Below are 20,183 nucleotides of genomic sequence, written 5' to 3'. Positions count from 1 at the left end.
CGCCCGCTGGCCATATAATCACAGATGAGAAGCCCTATTCCACGCCCTATCGTCGTATGTGCTAGATTTATAGGAAAAAAGGGTATTCAGTGCGGATCAACATAAACTCGAGGAACATGTATATCTATCCCTATATATGTATATGTCCAGTCATGCAAAAAGCTTAAACCCCCCAGGAACCTGTCTCTGAAACATCTGCTGGGGATCATACCGCCTACTGACATCCTCGACACGAGCCTTGTTCGCCTTCCCATAACTGCCAAAGGGGTCCTGCGACTTGTCCGCATAGTTCAGGTACTTGAAAGGGATATAGAGGCCTGCCCTCTGCAGGATCGCCTCTTGTGCATTGACCATGGTCTGGAGGCCAATCATCGCCGTGTTGTCGTCAGACGCATTGTCGTAGGCGACGGTGGCGAGTCCGATCACGATATCTGTCTCGCCGGGTGCCTGGCCGAGGGAGTTTGTGCCGTTCGTGACGGGTTGAGGCTGGAGCAGGTATTGGACTTGCAGGCCCGAGATCCCGGCCTCGACGAGGGAGGTGCACCCGTCTTCCCAGATCTGGAAGAGGTGTTTGTATATCGTTGCGTTGGCGTTCTTGAAGGAGTATACGAGCTCGGTTACCCTATCTTGGTAATCAATAACTTAAGCCCAAAGCACAGGCATGGAATTGAAGCGCATACCGATTCAGCCTTGATGGAAGAGAATCTCCAAATTTAGCCACCATGCCACTCACGTTATTGAAGCCCAGGTCGTCCAAAATCGGGGACGGCAGGGAGGTAAACGGCCGGTAGACAGGCGGGTAGGCGACTGGTTCCGTGTAGAAAAGCGAGTTCCCAATCGAGAAGCTGCCGTCGGCGAAGTTCAGAATAAGCCCCATGTCTGCTGCACTGTCGAAGTTGGCGGGATCCATGAACTCGCTGAAAGCTTGGGCCTGGGCGTTGATGGTCTGGTGGTCCGTGTAGTTGAACAGCACCAGGCCTCCCCACATCAGTCCCTGTGGGAAGGTCGCGAGATCAAAGCGCGTGACGATGCCGAAGTTGTTCGAGCCGCCTTTGAGCGCGAGCCAGAGGTCGCGGTGGGAGCTTGCGCTCGCGTAGACGACTGAGCCGTTGGCGAGAACGACCTCGTAGCCGTAGATGTTATCGCAAGAGAAGCCGTGCTTGCGCGACAGGAAGTTCAAACCTCCTGGAGGGGAATAATGAGTAAGGACTAAGGACTTCTATGGATATAAAGTAGACGCCTCACTAACCTCCGGTTGTAAATCCACCGATCCCGATTCCCGGAACTCGGCCCCCCATGACCGTGAGATTATGCGGCACGAGCTGAGGATAGAGATCACTGAAGATACTGCCGCCGCCGACGGAGGCAATCCTGTGATCGTCACTGAGAGCCAGGGCGTTCATAGCACGCATGTCCACTGTAATGCCCCCGTCGATATTCGCCGCTCCGGTGAACAGGGTGTGCCCACCGCCCCTGATGGTAAATTGAAGCGATGCATTTACGCTGACCAAGTGAACGAATTCGGAAACTTCGGCGGTGCTAGTTGGTCTGAAGATGCAGCTGGGACTCAGGGCTCTCTCGAATCCGGAGTAATAGGATGACACCGACGCAGTGTAGATCGGGTCTCCCGAGTACGAGACACTGCCTGGGAACCGGGAATTGAGGATATCGCAGACACTACCTGTACTACTGCTGGGAAGCGCCACCGTGGCCAGGGGGAGCAACCCCAGCAGTTGGAGAAGTGGTCCAATGAGCCGGGACATGGGAACGTACTTGTTAGTCGTTACAATTTGAGTGTGGGATTATTGTCCATCACAGTACGATAATATATTCATACGAATTCGTAATTGCGAAGTGGCCCCTGAGGCTGGACTCAGCGAGCGTCATTAATGCCCGAAGCAACGTCTGCAATGAAAATATTGCCGATTCTGCCGAAAACTATGACTGATTCGGCGCTTTTACACAGTGGACATACAACTACGTATACATTCCTGCACCAGCTGTGCAGCTACATAGCTGATTGATTGAGTTGGAGGGTCCCAACAATGCCAGCCTGTGTAAGAGGCATGGGTATTGTCATTGCAGCAAGAGAAAGCCTATCAGGAATACAGTTTAGTCTGGAGTGCTCTACCGCTTATTACTTTTTTATAACTCGCTTTGGTCCTCCTCTTGTCCCCTTAGAAGAAGAACGAGACATCAAGTGCAAGCGGGGGGAGCAAGGTGTAACTCATAGAGCTTGAATACCACAATAATGTGCTGGAAAACGAAACCACAGCAAGGCAAACTATTTAAACGAACTGGTGGGCCGGGGACCAAGCCCACTCTTCTCATACGCCATGTCCAACATCTTCATCTGGGCGATCGAGTCGTCCCCATTGATCCAGTGTTGAGTCTTGCGGCCCTTGACGCGATTGACGAATTGCTCCAACTGGTGCCGATACGACATCCAGTAAGCTTCCCCAGGCAGGTCCGCGAACTCCCCACCCGCTTCCTTGAAAGTGTATGCTTTGCGGGAGGTCTTCTCCTCCCATTTTCTGATGGTCTCGCCCGTGTCTCGGCTCCGGATCTCGTAGACGTCTTTGATATCGATCCGGTGCCAGAAGATGCCGTGCACGAAGCCGTGGAGCGTTAGCTCGCGCTGTTGAGCTTTGAACTGCGAGTCGGGGAGGCTTTTGTCCGCCACGATGGTTTCCCTGTGGGTTACGGTGACGTGGGACGGGGTCCAGTACGTGGGTCCCTTGAGGGTACTCGACGCCTCGCCGATGCCGCCGTTGGGAAACCGGAACTTGGCTGTGAAGTCGTAGTCGCATTTGTCGTGGATGCCGTCGGTGTAGGCGTGGGTCTGGCAGCTGAGACACTCTTCCGGCTCGGCGTCGAAGAAGAGCCGCAGCGCGGCGAAGTTGTAGGTCCCCATTGCCATCATGCTTCCGCCGGACAGGTTGTAGTTGAAGTGGATGTCGTCCTTGCTGGTTCCCCACCAGGGAATCATGGAGACGGCGTTCACGTGGACGACATCGGCTGGGTTGATCAACGAGCGGAAGTAGGACCAGGCCGGGAAGAAGCGGCTGTGGAACGCTTCCAGCAGGACGGGGCCATTAGGCTGAGACAACTCGGGCAGGGTGAAGAGGATTTCTGCTTCTGTCGCGTTTGACACGGAAGGCTTCTCTAGGAGGACATGCTTGCCGGCGCGAATGGCACGGACGGCCCATTCATAATGCAGGCCGTTTGGAAGGGGAATAAAGACACAGTCGATGTTGGGGTCGTTGAGAATATCTTCGTATGACTCTTTGATTTCGGGAATGCCGTGAGATTTGGCAAACGCCTCGGCCTTGTTACGATCCCGAGCCGAAACCGCCTGGATGATGACTTCGGGATGAGACTTGGCGGGAGTAATCAGGGCAAGGGGGCTGCATTTGATACGTCAGTGGGCTTGCTTAGTCTTCCAGCAAGTGGATAATCTCTTACGCGATGTTGGCAGCTCCCAAGATGCCGAATTTGAGGGCATCTCCACGCTTGGCAGGTTGTTGCGGCGGACTGAACGCCTGGTAGATTCGACCGACCATGGATGCCAGAGATCCCATGATGATGTTGCTCAAGAGTCAGTACATGAGTAGAACATCTTGCAATAGAATGAAGAGTGATAGCTTCGACCCACCATACTACTAATATACCTTGAGTCCTTAGTAAGGTTGCTAAGGTGTGGACAATGCACGCTAACGGGGCATTTTCTGAGTCAGTAAGCGCCGATAGAGTCAAGAATCAAGAGTCCGGTCCAGTCTAGTATAGTCTACGGAGGTGTGGTGCAGAACTCATTAGCTCTACTCAGCCTACTAGTAAGCTTAGCAAGGTAATAAGACCAAGCAACATTACATAGTAATTTATATAGTTGGCACCAAACCACTGCGATTTCGAGTTCAAATTTTAGGACCTGGAGCCAACCTGGATCCAATCTGGGTTGGTGGTGGTTAAAAATCATCCTTAGATCATAGTAATTGTTGAAGGTTGATGCACGTATATCACCACTTTCATACCAACCCCTAACAGAGATGATTATTCCCTTGTATCTCAGCAACCACTAGGTATTATAAATTAATATTTATATATTTAGATAGCCTGAATCAGGGACTATCTAGTGATATTAAAATTTCTATAGAAATCCTAGAAATTAGTGATTTCTATCTAAAACAGATTAGGTAGTTTCACCGAACCTGAATTAGGCTTGGGGAAGGGAACCCGCCCCTAAAGCGATTCCTTAGGCTTGCCCCCGAACCCCCCCCCCGCTGCGAGCTCGGTGAGGGTTGGATTCGATTTTTGCGGTTCGGTTATGCAACTCTAGAACCAGTTCCTAAGAAGTGTGCTGTATTACATGGTTTCCTAGACTCTCATCCAGGTTCACACGTGGCGCTGTAGCAGCTGCAAGGTGCAGCCACGTTGGCTCATATCTTATTGCTTCAGCACGAGAATACGACGTCGATACTACGGCATGTTTGTTATAGATTACGGATACCACCTACGGATACCACCTACCTGAATAGGTATATCACTTCTATCCGCCCATGCCTCATTCCCGTTCTACCCAGCTGATTACGATGGCAGTTGGACAAGAAGCTCGGCCTCCCCGCGCGGGACGGGACGGGTGTGGAGAATTGGCGATCCTAGGTTAACCTTAAATACGATCAAGTGACGAGTTATTCGAGTCAATAGACCTCGTGCAGTTGTCTGATCTTCATGTGGTGGACAACAAGTCTATGATAGGGCGACTGACTTTGTTCTCCTGCAGAATTGGCGCTGCAAAGAGTGTTTGATCGCTACCTAGACCCCCAGTGGCAATACAAGATCTAGGGGCTGCGCGCTTTCGCTTCTGCTTCTCATTTACTGTGCGTAGCCCCTTTATCTCCTGGTCTAGGAGGAGGACTAAGAGGACTGGAGTGGGTCTCTCCAACTGCAGTGCGGCACAGTGATCTGCATCAGTAATATCATCTACATGAAGGAATACGCTGATTTAATCCTGGTAATGTCGGCCACGAATACGATTCTGGCCGCGGTCGAGAGAGACCTGAATCATTGATTCGATTGAAGTTGCCAGGAACGAAAGGGACAATTCTCTATATGCGTGTAGGTCAGAGCCACGGTGTTAGCACGAGTAACTCAAAGCTAAATAGCACTTGCTACTTGCCTCGCATCGTATTTCCTAAAATGAGTAAGCTCTGAATCAGTTCTAACTGCCTTAGCGTTGGGGGCCATTTTTTATGAGTTGGATAGACATAAATGGCAGTTCTATCTCTCCCTGCCTTAGCGTTGGGGGCCATTTTGTATCCAAGAGTTGGATAGACATAAATGGAAAAGCCTCGTGAGGCCATGGTGCTTAGGGCGCTATGGATAGAAGTTATCTAACTGCTTTAAACCTTCTCTAGGTCCACCCCATCCCATCTTCTTCCTCGCAGGATGAATTGAATTTGATGAATCCCTCTAATAGCAATGACTGTGACTCCCCGGCGACAATCGTGTGATCGATGCCATGGACAGAAGCTGCGATGCACCCGTGCTGGCAACAGTGACATGGGAGCATGTATTCGGTGCCTCCGCCAAGGCGCTGAGTGCGTATATAGCTCCAGCTTGCCAAAAGGCCGTCCTAGCATGTATCGCGTGGCCGACCCACCAGCTGATGGACAAGATAGCAATGTCGATCTCAGTGCCAGTACCGCAGACAAAGCCGATCGCCATGCCACAGTTGCCTCTGCTACCACTACCAGAACAACAGATAGATCGCACAGTACCGGTAACCCCGACACGGATACCAATACAAAAAGACCATGTGCAGACTCAAACATTGACCAGCATAGCACAGCGGATTGGAGGTCGGTTTTTCCAGAATCGATGGATACCTCCACCGCCATGTGGTCGTGCCAAATGCGCATGCACGAAATGGAGAGATACGGCAATGAGCAGCAGGACTGGACCTCCAACATGTTTAACCTCATCGGCCAGCAGATGGACGCCGGCTTGGCTTCCGTCGACACAGTACCAAGTCTCTTGCCATGGGAGAACGGCGATTGCTCCTGTCTATGGAGTGGACTCGTCCAGACAACCGATCACCGCAGTGATATGATGGCCGGCAAAATCAGCCCTGATATCGGCATTTCGCAGCTGTCGCAACTAAGTAATCGCCTCTCCTCCCTGCATCGTTGGAGTTGCACAGTTGCGGACAATGTTGAGCGAGACTCAAGCCAAGCATGCCACAGCTCCCTTATCAACGATGTCTCGTTCAAGTCCGTGGCATCGTGGTTGGTACACGCCTCCGCCGATATGAACTTTTTCCCCTGCATGGACCCCAAGACGAGTACGCTTGAGCAATCCTCCACGGACAATACTCTCCACAATGTCTTTTCCGCTTCGTACCAATTTATGGAGACCTTGCGTGGCTTGTATGGTGAGTCTACATCTGATCCATGCACCAACACCTCCTCCGCATCATCGATCTCCACGCAGGACATGCAGCCTGGGCCTCCTCCGCCATCAGGGGTTCCATACTCCAGCATTATCGAGCGCCATCTGGTAGTTGCGTGTCATACTCTGCTCCTCAAGATTTATGTGGCCGTGTTTATCTCCCTGCAGCGTGATGTCGATCGTTTGTCTCGTCTGGTCCCTGCCAAGGTTGATCAGGATGCGACGGTGGACGCGTCGCTAGCCGATATGCGACTCGTCCTAATCGTGCAGCTTTGCTCCTATATCCTTGAGCGTCAACACCAAGCCGTTTCCAGTTACTTAGCACCGGAGTCCCCGCCAGTGCTGTCGCAGCAGCTTGATATCTCCGGTTCTTCACAGCCCACCACCATCACAGGCGCGGAAGGTGAGCCTGATTCGGAGGTTCAACGTCGGTTGGGACGGCTTCGAGAATTATTGCGTATCTGATCCGATCATTTCGTGGCAGAGAATGCCATTGTGGGTGGCACAGCTCGGTTGTTGGAAAGGATCGAGTTTAGGGATGTGAAACGTCTGGATTTTGTTTTATGTTTTTAGCAGTCTTTGTGACTTGTCTCTGGTAGAAAAGACACAATACTAACGAACGCACACGAACGCACTGATGAGTTTTGTTTTGAGTAGCTATGAAGACGTTAACCATAGATATTATATACTTCCTGATGCACCTATGGCCGGGTTCTTCCCTTCCTTACTCAACGCGCCTTAGAAACAGAATAGATTTCCTTCATGGCATCAACATCCAAGACCCCGATAACGCAGTAGACCTGGATGATCAGGTGTATTCGCTTTGAAATGGGACATTTGTGTAGCCTTATCTTTGGAAAGAACAACTTCACTATATGGGGCAAGCAACTCATGGAAATGATGACCCATCATCACGATTCACAGACTAAAGTGCAGGAAGAACAACAAGTCAGTTGAGTATGGGTAGTATGCTTAGATTCAAGACACTGAGTCGGATGTCCAGTGCAAATCGCCGTAAGCGACAAAGTAAGCCTGAGGCCCTGAACGCTTCGGTGGTTACTTACTCAGCAGTTCGTTCGGTCTCAACTCTCAACTCCCAACACAACCTACGAACCTCTTCGGCGCAACTAGCACGCTCACTCCTGAGAGATAACGTCAAGCTCGGTGAATATTATCTATCGGCGATATACCTGATGGGTCTCAGGCCGGTGGATGGCTCTCTGCAGTTGGCAATGCGGCGTTCAATGACGGCAGCCAGACCCCTTGAACGGGCAATGCAGAAGGATCAATGGATGTCCATTAATGGTGTCTACCCCTCGAATATACCGGTCAGATCTAGGGAACTGTATTCAACATTCACATTCACATTCAGCTCAGCCAACTCTCCTGAGAAAAAGGAAAAAGGAAAATGGCACCCCAGCGCCCTGTCCCAGAACCTATCGCTATTGTGGGAAGCGGCTGTCGCTTTCCCGGAGGTGCTAATTCCCCTTCTGCCCTGTGGAAGTTGCTGGAAAAGCCCCACGACGTGTGTCAAGACATTCCGAAGGATCGATTTGATACTACTGCTTTCTATCACCCTGATGGCAGCCATCATGGCACTACGAACGTACAACATGCCTATCTCCTGTACGAGGACCTCAAGGTGTTTGACACGGCCTTCTTCAACATCAGTCCGAACGAGGCGGATTCGATCGATCCACAGCAGCGCCTCCTCTTGGAAACCGTGTACGAGGCCCTCGAGGCTGGCGGCCACACCATGGAGGCCTTGCGTGGCTCTGACACGGCTGTGTATGTGGGAACGATGGGTGTGGACTATAACGACACCCTCCTTAGGGATCTTAACACCATCCCAACCTACTTCGCTACCGGGACAAACCGCGCCATCATCTCCAACCGTGTCTCCTACTTCTTCGACTGGCATGGTCCGAGTATGACCATCGATACGGCCTGTTCTTCTAGTTTGATCGCCGTGCATCAAGGTGTGCGGGCCCTGCGATCGGGCGAGTCGCGTGTGGCCGTAGCGTGTGGTACTCAAGTCATTTTGGGACCTGGTGAGTTCTTCTATGAACCCTTTTAAAGTTACGCATTTCTGACGTAGCCATAGAGGTCTTTATTTTTGAGAGCAAAATGAAAATGCTCTCACCCACGGGCCGTTCCCGGATGTGGGACGCTGATGCGGACGGCTATGCTCGTGGCGAGGGCGTGGCTGCCGTGGTGTTGAAACGCCTGAGTGATGCCATTGCGGACGGAGATCACATTGAATGTCTAATCCGGGAGACAGGAGCAAACCAGGATGGTTACTCCAACGGTATCACGGTCCCCAGCACCGAGGCCCAGGCAGCGCTCATCCGTCAAACTTACGCGCGAGCCGGTCTGGACACGGCAAATCCTTTGCATCGTCCCCAGTTCTTCGAGGCGCATGGAACGGGTACCAAAGCCGGTGATCCAAAGGAAGCCGCTGCAATCCATCAGTGCTTCGGCCAGCGAGCCGATGACGAAGCGCCGTTGTACGTAGGATCGGTCAAGACCGTCATTGGTCATACCGAGGGTGCTGCTGGCCTGGCCGGCCTCTTGAAGGCCTCTGGGATTATTCAAAAGGGCATTATTCCTCCGAATCTGCTATTCAACCGTTTGAATCCATCAATCCAACCTTTTTACGACGGACTGAAAGTCCCCACGACCCAGATGCCTTGGCCTCGGCTACCAGAAGGGGTTCCCCGACGTGCTAGTGTCAACAGCTTTGGTATGTTAAATGTTATCGTCGTGGACGTCCCATGACAGTTACTGACCAGACGCCCCCAGGTTTTGGTGGCAGTAATGCCCACGCGATCCTAGAGGAGTATAAGCCGGCCATGATTGAATCAACCTCCGCCATTCAGTCGCAATCTGCTCCGTTCACCCCATATATTTTCTCTGCCGTTGCTGATGCGTCGCTCGCCGACCAGCTCCAGGCCTATTCCGAGTACTTGAAGAAGTGTCCCAACGTGGATCCCTTGGACCTGAGATACACGCTGCAGTCACGCAGGAGCCAGCTACCTGTCAAGGCTGCCTTCTCCGCGACCACAATAGAACAGCTGACGGCCAAGATCGACGACAAGCTTGCGGAATTGAAGAAAACTCCCGGTACGACCGTCGGTATTCGATCTAACAACAAGCAGGCCAACCCTCATATCCTGGGCATATTCACTGGGCAAGGCGCACAGTGGGCGGCCATGGGTGCACAGCTGATTCTTTCGTCTGAATACGTACGCAAGCGCGTTGGGGAGCTCCAGGAATCTCTAGCTACTTTGCCCTCCTCTGATCGGCCGCAATGGGACCTCCAAGAGCAGATGCTTGCTGGAGCTGAGACTTCACGGATCGCAGAAGCGGCACTCTCACAACCCCTGTGTACTGCGATTCAGATTGTCCTCGTTGATCTGCTGAAAACCGCTGGTATCACCATCGATGTGGCCGTGGGCCACTCTTCCGGGGAGATTGCTGCGGCGTATGCGGCAGGCTTCTTCTCCGCCCATGATGCCATTCGCATTGCTTACTATCGAGGTTTCTATGCTCATCTTGCCGGTAACTCTACCACCGGCCAAAAAGGGTCGATGCTGGCAGTGGGGACTTCGATAGAAGACGCTGAAGACCTCATCCGACTCGGAGCCTTCAGAGGCCGACTCGCTGTTGCAGCCCACAACTCTTCAGCCAGTGTGACCCTGTCCGGCGATGCTGATGCTGTATTGCTTGCTAAGAAGGTGTTCGACGAGGAGAAGAAATTTACCAGACTACTGAAGGTAGACACGGCCTATCACTCGCCTCATATGTTGCCATGTGGCGACCCGTACATCCGCTCATTGCAATCATGCGGCATCCGCGTTAATAAAGAGCGAAATACGACCTGTTCCTGGTTCTCCAGTGTTACCGCCAGTGACAAACCGATAGAGCCCGAGGACAAGCTCCAAGACATCTATTGGCAGGACAACATGACGAACTCGGTTCTTTTCTGCGATGCTTCCAAGAATGCCGTCGCAAGTGATCCACAGCTGGCGCTCGCGATTGAAATCGGACCTCACCCTGCCCTCAAGGGCCCAGCCGTGCAGAATATCTCGGACGTTTGCTCAAACCCTCTGCCGTACACGAGTCTACTGAGCCGTGGCAAAGACGATGTCGAGGCTGTATCCGATGCGCTCGGCTTTATTTGGACACATCTTGGGGAGTCCGGGATTGACTTCCAGTCTTTCGAAACAGTTGTGTCTGGACGTGCATCACAGCCAAAGCTACTGGCTGGCCTGCCGTCCTATCGTTGGAATCACGGCCGAACACATTGGCATGAATCACGCCGATCACGAAAAATGCGCGGCCGCAAGCAAGCCTTCCACGAAATTCTCGGTGTTTTGTCGCCCGACTCAACGCCGCGGGACATGCGTTGGACGAACGTGCTCAAAGTATCCGAGATCCCATGGCTCGAAGGGCATCAGTTACAGAGCCAAACCGTCTTCCCTGCGGCGGGGTACGTCGCCATGGCATTCGAAGCAACCAAAAGTCTTGCTTCAAACAAGACTGTTCAATTCATTGAACTGAACAATCTGAACATTCCGCGGGCCATCACTTTTGAGGAAGATGGAAATACAGGGGTCGAGACACTGGTGACTTTGACGGCTATTTCCTCCAACAACGCAGCCACGACGGCTGATTTCTCGTGCTACTCGGCTCCAACATCAGCAGTTGATCAAGAGATGGAACTGATGGCGAGCGGTTCTGTCAGAATTGTCTTCGGCCCTTCTGGCGTCTCCACTCTCTGTTCCACCCCTCTGGCGGAGTATAACATGTCTATGATTGATGCTGACAGCTTCTACGCCTCACTAGGTAATCTCGGGTATGGATATCACGGTCCATTCCGGGGGATGTCGTCATTGAAGCGACGGCTGAACAGGTCTTCAGTCATGGTAGAAACATACAACTACACAGATGAAGATTCTTCGGTGTATGTCGTTCATCCTACCATGCTGGACGTCGCTTTCCAAGCATCAATGCTCGCCTACTCAGCCCCCGAGGATGAGCGCCTCTGGTCACTCCATGTCCCAACATCAATTAGGAGCATTCGAGTTAACCCGGAGCTGTGCTCCGCATTGCCAACGTGTGGGTCGCAGGTGCCCGTATACGCAGCTCTAGACGACTCGGAATCATTCAGTGCGAGCATTGACATATTCGACCAACATGGCAAGCACGCTATGATCCAAGTTGAGGATCTGACCATCAAGCCCTTCGCACCGGCCACTGAGGCGGACGATCGTCGTCTGTTTTCACGCATAAAATTCGACGTCGCATCCCCAGACGGGTCCTCTGTCGTGAGTGGCGTCCGCCCATCCACAAAGGAGAACCACTTGGCCACCGTCTGTGAAAGAATCTCTTATTACTATGTCCGGAAATGGAGATCAGAGATCAGTGAAGCGGAGTGGGCGAACGGCCAGCCTCATCACCTGAGACTTCGGGACTATGTAAACCATATATTCGACACCGCTTCGAGCGGAAAGCACCCTTGTGTCAAGAAGGAATGGTCAGAAGATACCAAGGAAGAAATCGAAGCGCTGATCAGCCGGTGAGTTACAAGCTTGTGCAACGGCTAGTCTCTTACTGATGTGATATGAAGATTCTCGGACGACATTGATGTCAAGCTTCTGTCGGCGGTTGGTGAGAATATCCCTGCTGCCGTGCGAGGAGAGACGACGATCTTGGAACATATGCTTCCGAACAACATGCTGGACGACTTCTACAAAAAAGGTCTTGGCTTTGAAAGATATAATTCCTTCTTGGCTAGTACGATGAAGCAGCTGATACATCGCTATCCCCACGCCAGGATTCTCGAAATAGGTAAGCCAAACATTTCGCTTTTTTACTTTTCATGGCGTGTCACCGTCTGCTAACCAAGCATAGGTGCCGGAACGGGTGGAGCTACAAAGTCTGTTCTAGAAAGCATTGGGACCTCATTCTCCTCATATACGTACACCGACGTGTCAGTGGGCTTCTTCCAACAGGCCTCGGAGCTGTTCAAGGCGTACAGCAACCAGATGATATTCCAGGTTTTGGATATTGAAAAGGCCCCGTCTGATCAAGGCTACGAGCCAGGCTCATATGACATTATCATTGCTTCCAATGTGCTGCACGCTACCGCGTCGCTCCAAAGAACCCTGGAGAACACACGACAGCTTCTGAAGCCAGGGGGTTACCTTATGTTGTTGGAAATTACCAACAACGGGCCAATCCGCTTTAGTAACATCATGGGTGGCCTCCCTGGTTGGTGGCTCGGGGTAGACGATGCCCGCAAATATGCCCCTACCATCAACCCCGGACAATGGCGCACTGCTCTTCGCAAGACTGGCTTTGGGGGAATTGACGCCATCACCCCGGAGATCGACACACTGTCTTGGCCATTGTCTATCATAGTGTCACAGGCCGTGGACGAGCGAGTGAATTTCCTCCGACGTCCTTTGTTGAAGTCTTCATCTTCGGCCGCGATTCATATTGAGAGCCTTGTTATCCTCGGCAACGAGGGCCTCCATAGTTCTCGAATTGCAGAGGAATTGGAGGAGCACCTCGGACCGATTTGTGGCCAAATCACTATTCTCAATGGATTACCTACTGAGGATGATGCTCTTTCGCTGCCTCCGATGAGCGTTTTCATCAACCTTGTGGATATTGAGTCTCCAATTTTCAAAGATATGACGGCCGAGAAGATGGATGGTCTAAAGCGGCTTTACGAGTTGGCAAAGCATATCCTCTGGATTACTGTAGGTGCTCAAGGAGAGGAGCCATACCACATGGTCAGTATTAGCTTCAGCCGCGCCATGAGGCATGAGGCAGGGCACATTTGCCTAAGTCATCTGGATATGTCCGATCTCGACCACGACGTTTCCAGGCTCATCGCCGAGTATCTCCTGCAGCAAAGTGCGCTCGACGAGTGGCAGTCCTCGCCCAGCAGTCAAAACCACAAACGGTTGCTCTGGTCAAAAGAGCCGGAAGCTTTCTACAATCGTGGACAGCTCATGATCCCCCGACTGATCAACAATCCCGACCGAAACGCTAGAATCAACTCTGCACGGCGTGTCATTACCAAAGCTGTGTCTCTCTCAACCTCGAACATTGCCATTGTACCGTCTGCCAATTCGACTCTTTCGCTGGTGGAGCAGGTCTTGTCTGTGCCAGTCCAGGGCGACCAGAGTCTGGTAAAGGTCGAAAGCTCAAGTCCGACGGCGCTTCGTGTCGCAGCGGACACGTTCTTATTCCTGGGCATCGGCAAGGTTCGCGCCACACGGGAAAAGGTGGTGGCCCTCTCGTCTGTGAATTCAAATGAGACGGTTCCGCTTGCAAGTGTACCAGCCCGGTTTACTCAATCGGCTGACCAGCTCCTCGTCGCTGTTGCATGCGAACTTGTCTCAGCGTCTTTAATCGAGACGATACCCTCAGGTAGTAGCATCTTGATCCACTGCGGCAACAGTGATCGCTTCTTGGTTTCTGCCCTGTCACGGAGAGCCGCGGCCAGAGGAATCCGCTTGCACATAACCACCGAGTCAGAAAGCGGTGATGCACGAGAACAGGATTGGATGAATCTGAATGCTCGTATGCCAAGACAGGTGCTCCGGCAGCTCCTGCATTTGGCCAGGGCTACACATTACCTCGACCTGACTGCCGGTATCTCCGAGCTTAGCCACACCATTCCTGCTGTCTTGCCTGCGGGACACAAGAGAATCGAGCTCACTGAGCTGTTCCGGGACGAATCACTCCTGTCATGCGACGCGAAGGAATTGGCTAGTCGACTGGAGGACGCTCTTGAAAGCGTGCCAACTATGTCCGATGCTCCGGTTCAAGATCTGGTTGTTCCTATTGATCAGATCCAAGGCCATCTGCGACCAACCTCCACGACAAGTGTCGTCAATTGGGAGACAACTGACGACGTCACAGTAGAGGTACGACCTCTCAATGCACAGCGCCTCTTCGCTCATGACAAAACGTACTTGCTTTTTGGACTCTCAGGCCAAATCGGTCAGTCGCTCTGTGACTGGATGGTGTCCAATGGAGCCGGTTGCGTATGCCTGACAAGCCGCAGTCCAAAAGTGGACGAAGCCTGGCTCAAGTCTTTTGAGGGAAGAAATGCAACCGTCAAGATCTATTCAATGTACGTGAGATGCTGTCCTTTCTTTCCAACGTCAAAGCTAACGCCATTAATAGGGATATCACGGATAAAGCCGCGTTGGAACGAGTCGTCGGCGACGTCAGGGCGACCTGCCCGCCCATTGCTGGTGTCGCCAACGGAGCGATGGTTCTCAAAGACACGCTGTTCTCGAAGATGTCCGTGGAAACAATGCAGGCAGTTCTAGGGCCAAAGATCGATGGCACACGCAACCTCGACGAGATCTTCTACAACGAGGCCCTTGATTTCTTTATCCTGTTTTCGTCGTCAGCATGTGGTCAATCTAACTATGCAGCAGCGAACGGGTATCTGAATGGTATTGCCAAACAGCGACGTAAGCGTGGCTTGGCTGCCTCAGCTATGGACATTGGCCGTGTGGCTGGTATTGGATACGTCGAGACGGCCGGCCAGGCTGTCATGCAGCAGCTGACGAGGTTTGGTCTCATGGCTATCAATGAGCCTGAGCTGCGCCAGATGTTTGCTGAAACCGTTCTGGCTGGATATCCCAAGCCTGAGGACAAAGCAGGTATCCCTGATGCTGTGGTGACCACTGGTATTCGGACTATCCGCGACGACGAGGATATCCAAGGCCCGTGGTTTGACAATCCTCTCTTCTCTCATTGTATCATTGAGAGCAAGGGCGTCCAGTCAGCCACTGCGGATCAGGACAAGAAAGCCTCGCTCCCCGTGGCGGAGCAAATAAAGAGGGCATCGACAATGGAAGAAGCCCTTGACATTGTGAAAAGTGAGGCATCCCAGCTCTTTCCGGAAGAGTCTAAGCTAATATCTCACAGATTGTTTCGCCGCGAAGCTGCGTATTATGCTTCAGATTTCGGATCAATCAATTGACCATGATATTCCCCTCGTGGAGCTTGGGCTTGATTCTTTAGTCGCTGTCGAGGTGCGATCCTGGTTCCTGAAGGAGTTGAAGGCCGACATACCAGTGTTGAAGGTGGTCAATGGAGCATCTTTGGCCGAGCTATGCGAGCAAGCTCTTAAGAAGTTGCCTGAGGACATGCTTCTAGGCACTAGAGACGCAAAAGAGACGTCTGAATCAGCTGCACCGTCTCCAGCGACATCAACCGAGCCTCGAGCGGCAGATTCTAGTACTGCCTCGAATTCCAACTCGACTCCTGCCAGCGTTTCCGGGGACGGTGATAAGACCACACCACCTTCTTCAACCCAGCTATCCTCGAGGTCAACCTCGTCCGAGAATCTCAGTGAATTGACAAAACCAAAGACTGTGGTCAAACCGTCGAGAACACTCCTCAAAAGTGAGCCAATCTCATTCGGACAATCTCGGTTCTGGTTCCTCAGGCTCCTCCTCGACGATCAGACGACGTCGAATGTGACCTTTTACTATCACATTACTGGGGATCTGCGTATCAGGGACATGGAGAGAGCAATTCGCGTTGTCACTGCTAGACACGAAGCGCTGCGTACCTGCTTCGTCGCGGACGAGACACAGGCTGACCGGGCTTACCAGAACGTCATGAGCAGCTCTCCATTGCAACTGGAGCGAAAGGATATTCACTCCGTCGAGGATGTGGCCACCGAATACTCTAAGCTGATGCAACACTCGTTTGATCTGGAGAGCGGCGATTTGATTCGACTCGTGATTCTTTCTCTATCGCCGACATCTCATTATCTGCTTGTGAACTATCACCACATTCTAATGGATGGTGTTAGTTTCCAGGTATTTCTCTCTGATCTAGAGAAGGCATATAATGGCGAGTCACTGGGGGCACCTCCGCAACAATTCCCTGCTTTCTCGGCGGCTCAGCGCAAGGCTTTTGAGACCGGAGAGATGAACGAAGAGTTGAGATACTGGCAAGGGGTGTTTCCAGCTGGCGAGCAGCCGCCCGTTCTGCCACTCTTGCCTATGGCTCGAACCAGCTCGAGAGTGGCCATGAAGGATTTCGACGTCCACCAGGTGAGATACCGATTGGAACCTGCCCTGGCGGCACGCGTCAAGTCGGTGTCGAAAACGCAACGGTCCACGCCCTTCCATTTCTACTTGGCCGCATTCAAAGCCATGCTATTCAGTTTCACCGACGCGAAGGACTTGACAATTGGCATCGCCGATGCCAACCGTACGACCGATGATCTGATGGGCAGTATTGGTTTCTTCTTGAACCTGCTTGCCCTCCGATTCCGCCGCCAACCGGACCAGAGCTTCAAGGATGCCATTGCTGAGGCTCGCAGTACGACCTATGCGGCACTTGCCCACTCTCGGCTCCCTTTTGATGTATTGCTGAACGAGTTCAACGTGGCCCGCTCTTCGACTTATAGTCCCTTCTTCCAGGCATTTTTCGACTACCGCCAAGGTGCTCAGGAGAAGCATGGTTGGAGCAACACGCAATTCGAATTCAAGGAGATTCATCCGGGAAGAACTTCCTACGACATCACACTGGACATCACAGACAATGCCACAGATGCCCTCATTATGTTGCGGGTCCAGAAGAGTCTCTATGATATCACGGCAGCAAATCTTCTACTAGAGACATACGTTCACTTCTTGGATACCCTCTCAACCGACGTGTTGGTTCGTCTTCAGGATACGCCGCTCTTTGGTAAGAAACAGCTGGCCAAATCTATCACGATAGGTCGCGGTGAGTATGTATCCCTTTGACATTGATCCTATCTAATGATGTCAGGCCCGGATTTGGTCTCTGACTGGCCATCGACCCTTCCCCATCGCATTGACCAAGTGGCCCAGAGTAATCCGGACAAAATAGCTCTGGTGGATGGCATAGGTAAAGACTTGACATACTCCGACATGATCAATCGAATCGAGGCTATTGCCGAGGCACTCCAGGGCGCCGGGGTAGGTCCTGGCTCGCGTGTGTTGGTGTTCCAGACAGCGGCTTCGGACTGGGTTTGCTCTATGCTTGCCATCATGCGCCTTGGATCCATCTATGTGCCACTCGACCTCCGGAATCCTGTCGTCCGTTTAGCATCAGTTGCAGTCGATTGTGCGCCACACGCAATCCTCGCCGACCATACCACTCTTGAAGACGCACCGCACTTGAACGTGCCTTCTGCCGCCATAATCGACGTGTCCAGCCTTGGACCCAAGCCGTCGACTCATGTTCCCAACTGTGCACAGGCGGACTCGCCTGCAGCAATCTTGTACACCAGTGGCTCAACGGGAGTCCCCAAGGGAATTGTTGTCACGCATTCCGGTCTCCGCAATGAAATTGAAGGATACACGAAGATGTGGGAGCTCGGCGCGGAACGAACGCTGCAACAGAGTGCCTTTACCTTCAACCATTCTTCCGATCAGATCTACACTGGTTTGGTGAATGGCGGTACAGTGTATATTGTGCCATGGAGCAAGCGTGGCGACCCGATCGAGATCACCAGGATTATGAAAGAAAACGCAATCACCTACACCAAAGCGACTCCGTCTGAATACTCGCTGTGGATGCAGTTCGGAGGCGAGAATCTTGGTCAGTGTACAAAATGGCGCCGCGCTTTTGGTGGCGGGGAGCCCTTGACCAGCATTATCACGCAGCAATTCGCCAAACTTGAGCTTCCGCAGCTTCGGGTTTACAACTCGTATGGGCCAACGGAGATTTCCATCTCATCGACCAAGATGGAGATCGACTATCGGAACAAAGAAAAAATGGAAGATGGTCGCATTCCGTGTGGGTACTCGCTGCCCAACTATCAGGTGTACGTGGTGGATGAGCAGCTGAGGCCACTCCCGGCCGGTATGCCCGGCGAGCTCTGCATTGGCGGTGCTGGTGTTGCAGTTGGGTATCTCGACAAGGAACTGACGGGTCAGCACTTTCTTGCCAACCCATTCGCAAGTTCGTGGGATATCAGCCATGGATGGACACGGATGTACCGAACGGGTGATGTCGGACATCTGCAGGATGATGGTGCCATGGTGTTTCATAATCGCATGGCAGGTGACACCCAAGTCAAGATCCGGGGAATCCGGATCGAGCTGAGCGATATCGAGAGCAATATCATTTCGACCGCGGGGGGTGTTTTGAAAGAGGCCGTCGTGACCCTCCGGGAGGGCGACCCTGATTTCCTTGTCGCGCATGTTGTATTCGAACGGGGACAGGAGGTCACGGATCAGGAAACTTTCCTCCAGCAGTTGCTGAGCCGGCTCCCAATCCCGCAATACATGATTCCGGTCATTGCTATCCCACTGGAGACCCTTCCCTTGACCAACCACTCCAAGGTTGATCGGAAAGCGTTGAAGAGCCTGCCACTACCTCAGCGAACCTGGGGGACGCAGAGCAACGAAGAGCTGACCGGAACCATGACGCAGTTGAAACAGATCTGGCAGGATGTCCTTGGAAACTCGGGAGTCGGCTTTGAGATCAGCCCATCCACCAGCTTCTTCTCCGTGGGCGGCAACTCCCTTCTGGTTATCCGTCTCCAACAATACATTCGCCAGGAGTTCAGTGTCGAGATCCGCCTCGTCGAGCTACTCGGCGCCAACACGCTGGGTGAGATGGCGCGCAAGATTGACGAAAGTATCCAAATCGAGGCTATCGACTGGGAGGAGGAAACGAGACCTCCTGCCATTCCCGATTTCCTGAAGGACGTCGCTGGAGTCTGCGCCGGCCAGCAACAGCCCAAGACCTTGTTGGTCACTGGAGCAACGGGCTACATTGCCAAGTATCTTCTCCCCAAGCTCGCTGCCAGTCAGCACGTTCAGATGATATATTGCGTCGCCGTGAGAGACAAGCAATCTCGGCTTCCTCGGTCATCCAAGATCGTATGTTACGAGGGTGACCTGACTGCGTCTCAGCTCGGACTGCCCGACAACGAGTTCCGCTCCCTATCCAGCAAAGTCGATATCGTCCTCCACCTGGGCGCCGTCCGCTCCTTCTGGGACAACTACCATGTTCTCCGCCCCAGCAATGTCCATCCCACCAGGGAGTTGGTCAAGTTTGCTACTGCCCGCCGTATACCGATTCACTATATCTCCACAGCGTCAGTCCTCTCCCAAGCCGCAGGCGTCGATGCCGTTTCCGCTGCATCCTGCGTCCCCGCGGTCGACGGCACGAACGGGTACGTCGCCTCGCGCTGGGCCAGCGAGCGGATCCTCGAACGCGCAGCAGAAAGCCTAGGCGTTCCAGCATCCATCTACCGCTTCCTTCCATCTGCACAACAGTCACCGCAGGAGGCGGAGGCGGAGGTGCTGGATGAATTCGCCCGCTATGTCGACGTCTCAGGCGTCATGCCTGACATGACCGGCTGGGAGGGACGCATCGACATGGCCCCTGCCGAGCAGGTCGCTACCTGGCTCTCCGAGTCAGTCCTTGCGGATGTTACTAGCGTCCGATTCTCGCATTATGAAAGCCAGGTCTCGGTCGATGTGGGCGTGCTGCGGGAGTATCTCGAAGAGAAGAAAGGTGGGCTGGGTCTGGAGAGGATGGCTGGGCTGAAATGGATTGGGCGCATCAAGGCGCTTGGGTTTGGCTACTTTTTGACGGCGCAGGATGTCACGGTTGGTAGGGAAGGGCAGAAATATGAATCGCGGAGGTAGTCAGTCAGTCACAGTCTCCCGTTTGTCCTAGACAGCAAGGTTCCACGATTT

At 52.8% G+C, this 20,183-nt stretch overlaps 4 protein-coding genes across 4 annotated transcripts; 2 read left to right on the top strand and 2 right to left on the bottom strand.

The window, feature by feature from the left end:
• Positions 1-150: 150 nt before the first annotated feature.
• Positions 151-1,763, bottom strand: Aspvir_007788 (FAD-binding oxidoreductase; the record flags this gene model as incomplete). The annotated part of the gene is made up of 3 exons (XM_043270965.1): positions 151-622; positions 681-1,185; positions 1,250-1,763. 3 exons carry the CDS (start codon positions 1,761-1,763, stop codon positions 151-153), a joined length of 1,491 nt encoding a protein of 496 aa, XP_043126900.1.
• A 521-nt stretch (positions 1,764-2,284) lies between these two features.
• On the bottom strand, positions 2,285-3,581 carry Aspvir_007787 (Gfo/Idh/MocA family protein; the record flags this gene model as incomplete). Its single annotated transcript, XM_043270964.1, has 2 exons — positions 2,285-3,407; positions 3,466-3,581. 2 exons carry the CDS (start codon positions 3,579-3,581, stop codon positions 2,285-2,287), a joined length of 1,239 nt encoding a protein of 412 aa, XP_043126899.1.
• A 1,897-nt stretch (positions 3,582-5,478) lies between these two features.
• Aspvir_007786 (Zn(II)2Cys6 transcription factor domain-containing protein) lies at positions 5,479-6,912 on the top strand (the record flags this gene model as incomplete). The annotated part of the gene is made up of 1 exon (XM_043270963.1): positions 5,479-6,912. One exon carries the CDS (start codon positions 5,479-5,481, stop codon positions 6,910-6,912), a length of 1,434 nt encoding a protein of 477 aa, XP_043126898.1.
• A 943-nt stretch (positions 6,913-7,855) lies between these two features.
• On the top strand, positions 7,856-20,132 carry Aspvir_007785 (putative hybrid PKS-NRPS biosynthetic cluster; the record flags this gene model as incomplete). Its single annotated transcript, XM_043270962.1, has 8 exons — positions 7,856-8,498; positions 8,552-9,190; positions 9,250-12,028; positions 12,080-12,300; positions 12,364-14,602; positions 14,656-15,362; positions 15,412-17,229; positions 17,275-20,132. The coding sequence occupies 8 exons, from the start codon at positions 7,856-7,858 to the stop codon at positions 20,130-20,132; spliced, it is 11,904 nt and encodes a 3,967-aa protein (XP_043126897.1).
• Positions 20,133-20,183: the final 51 nt, after the last annotated feature.

Source organism: Aspergillus viridinutans (genome assembly GCF_018404265.1).
Source record: "Aspergillus viridinutans IFM 47045 DNA, scaffold_5, whole genome shotgun sequence".
NCBI lineage: Eukaryota > Fungi > Ascomycota > Eurotiomycetes > Eurotiales > Aspergillaceae > Aspergillus > Aspergillus viridinutans.
Note: the sequence above shows the minus strand (reverse complement) of the source record. Positions and strands in the feature narration are given on the sequence as shown.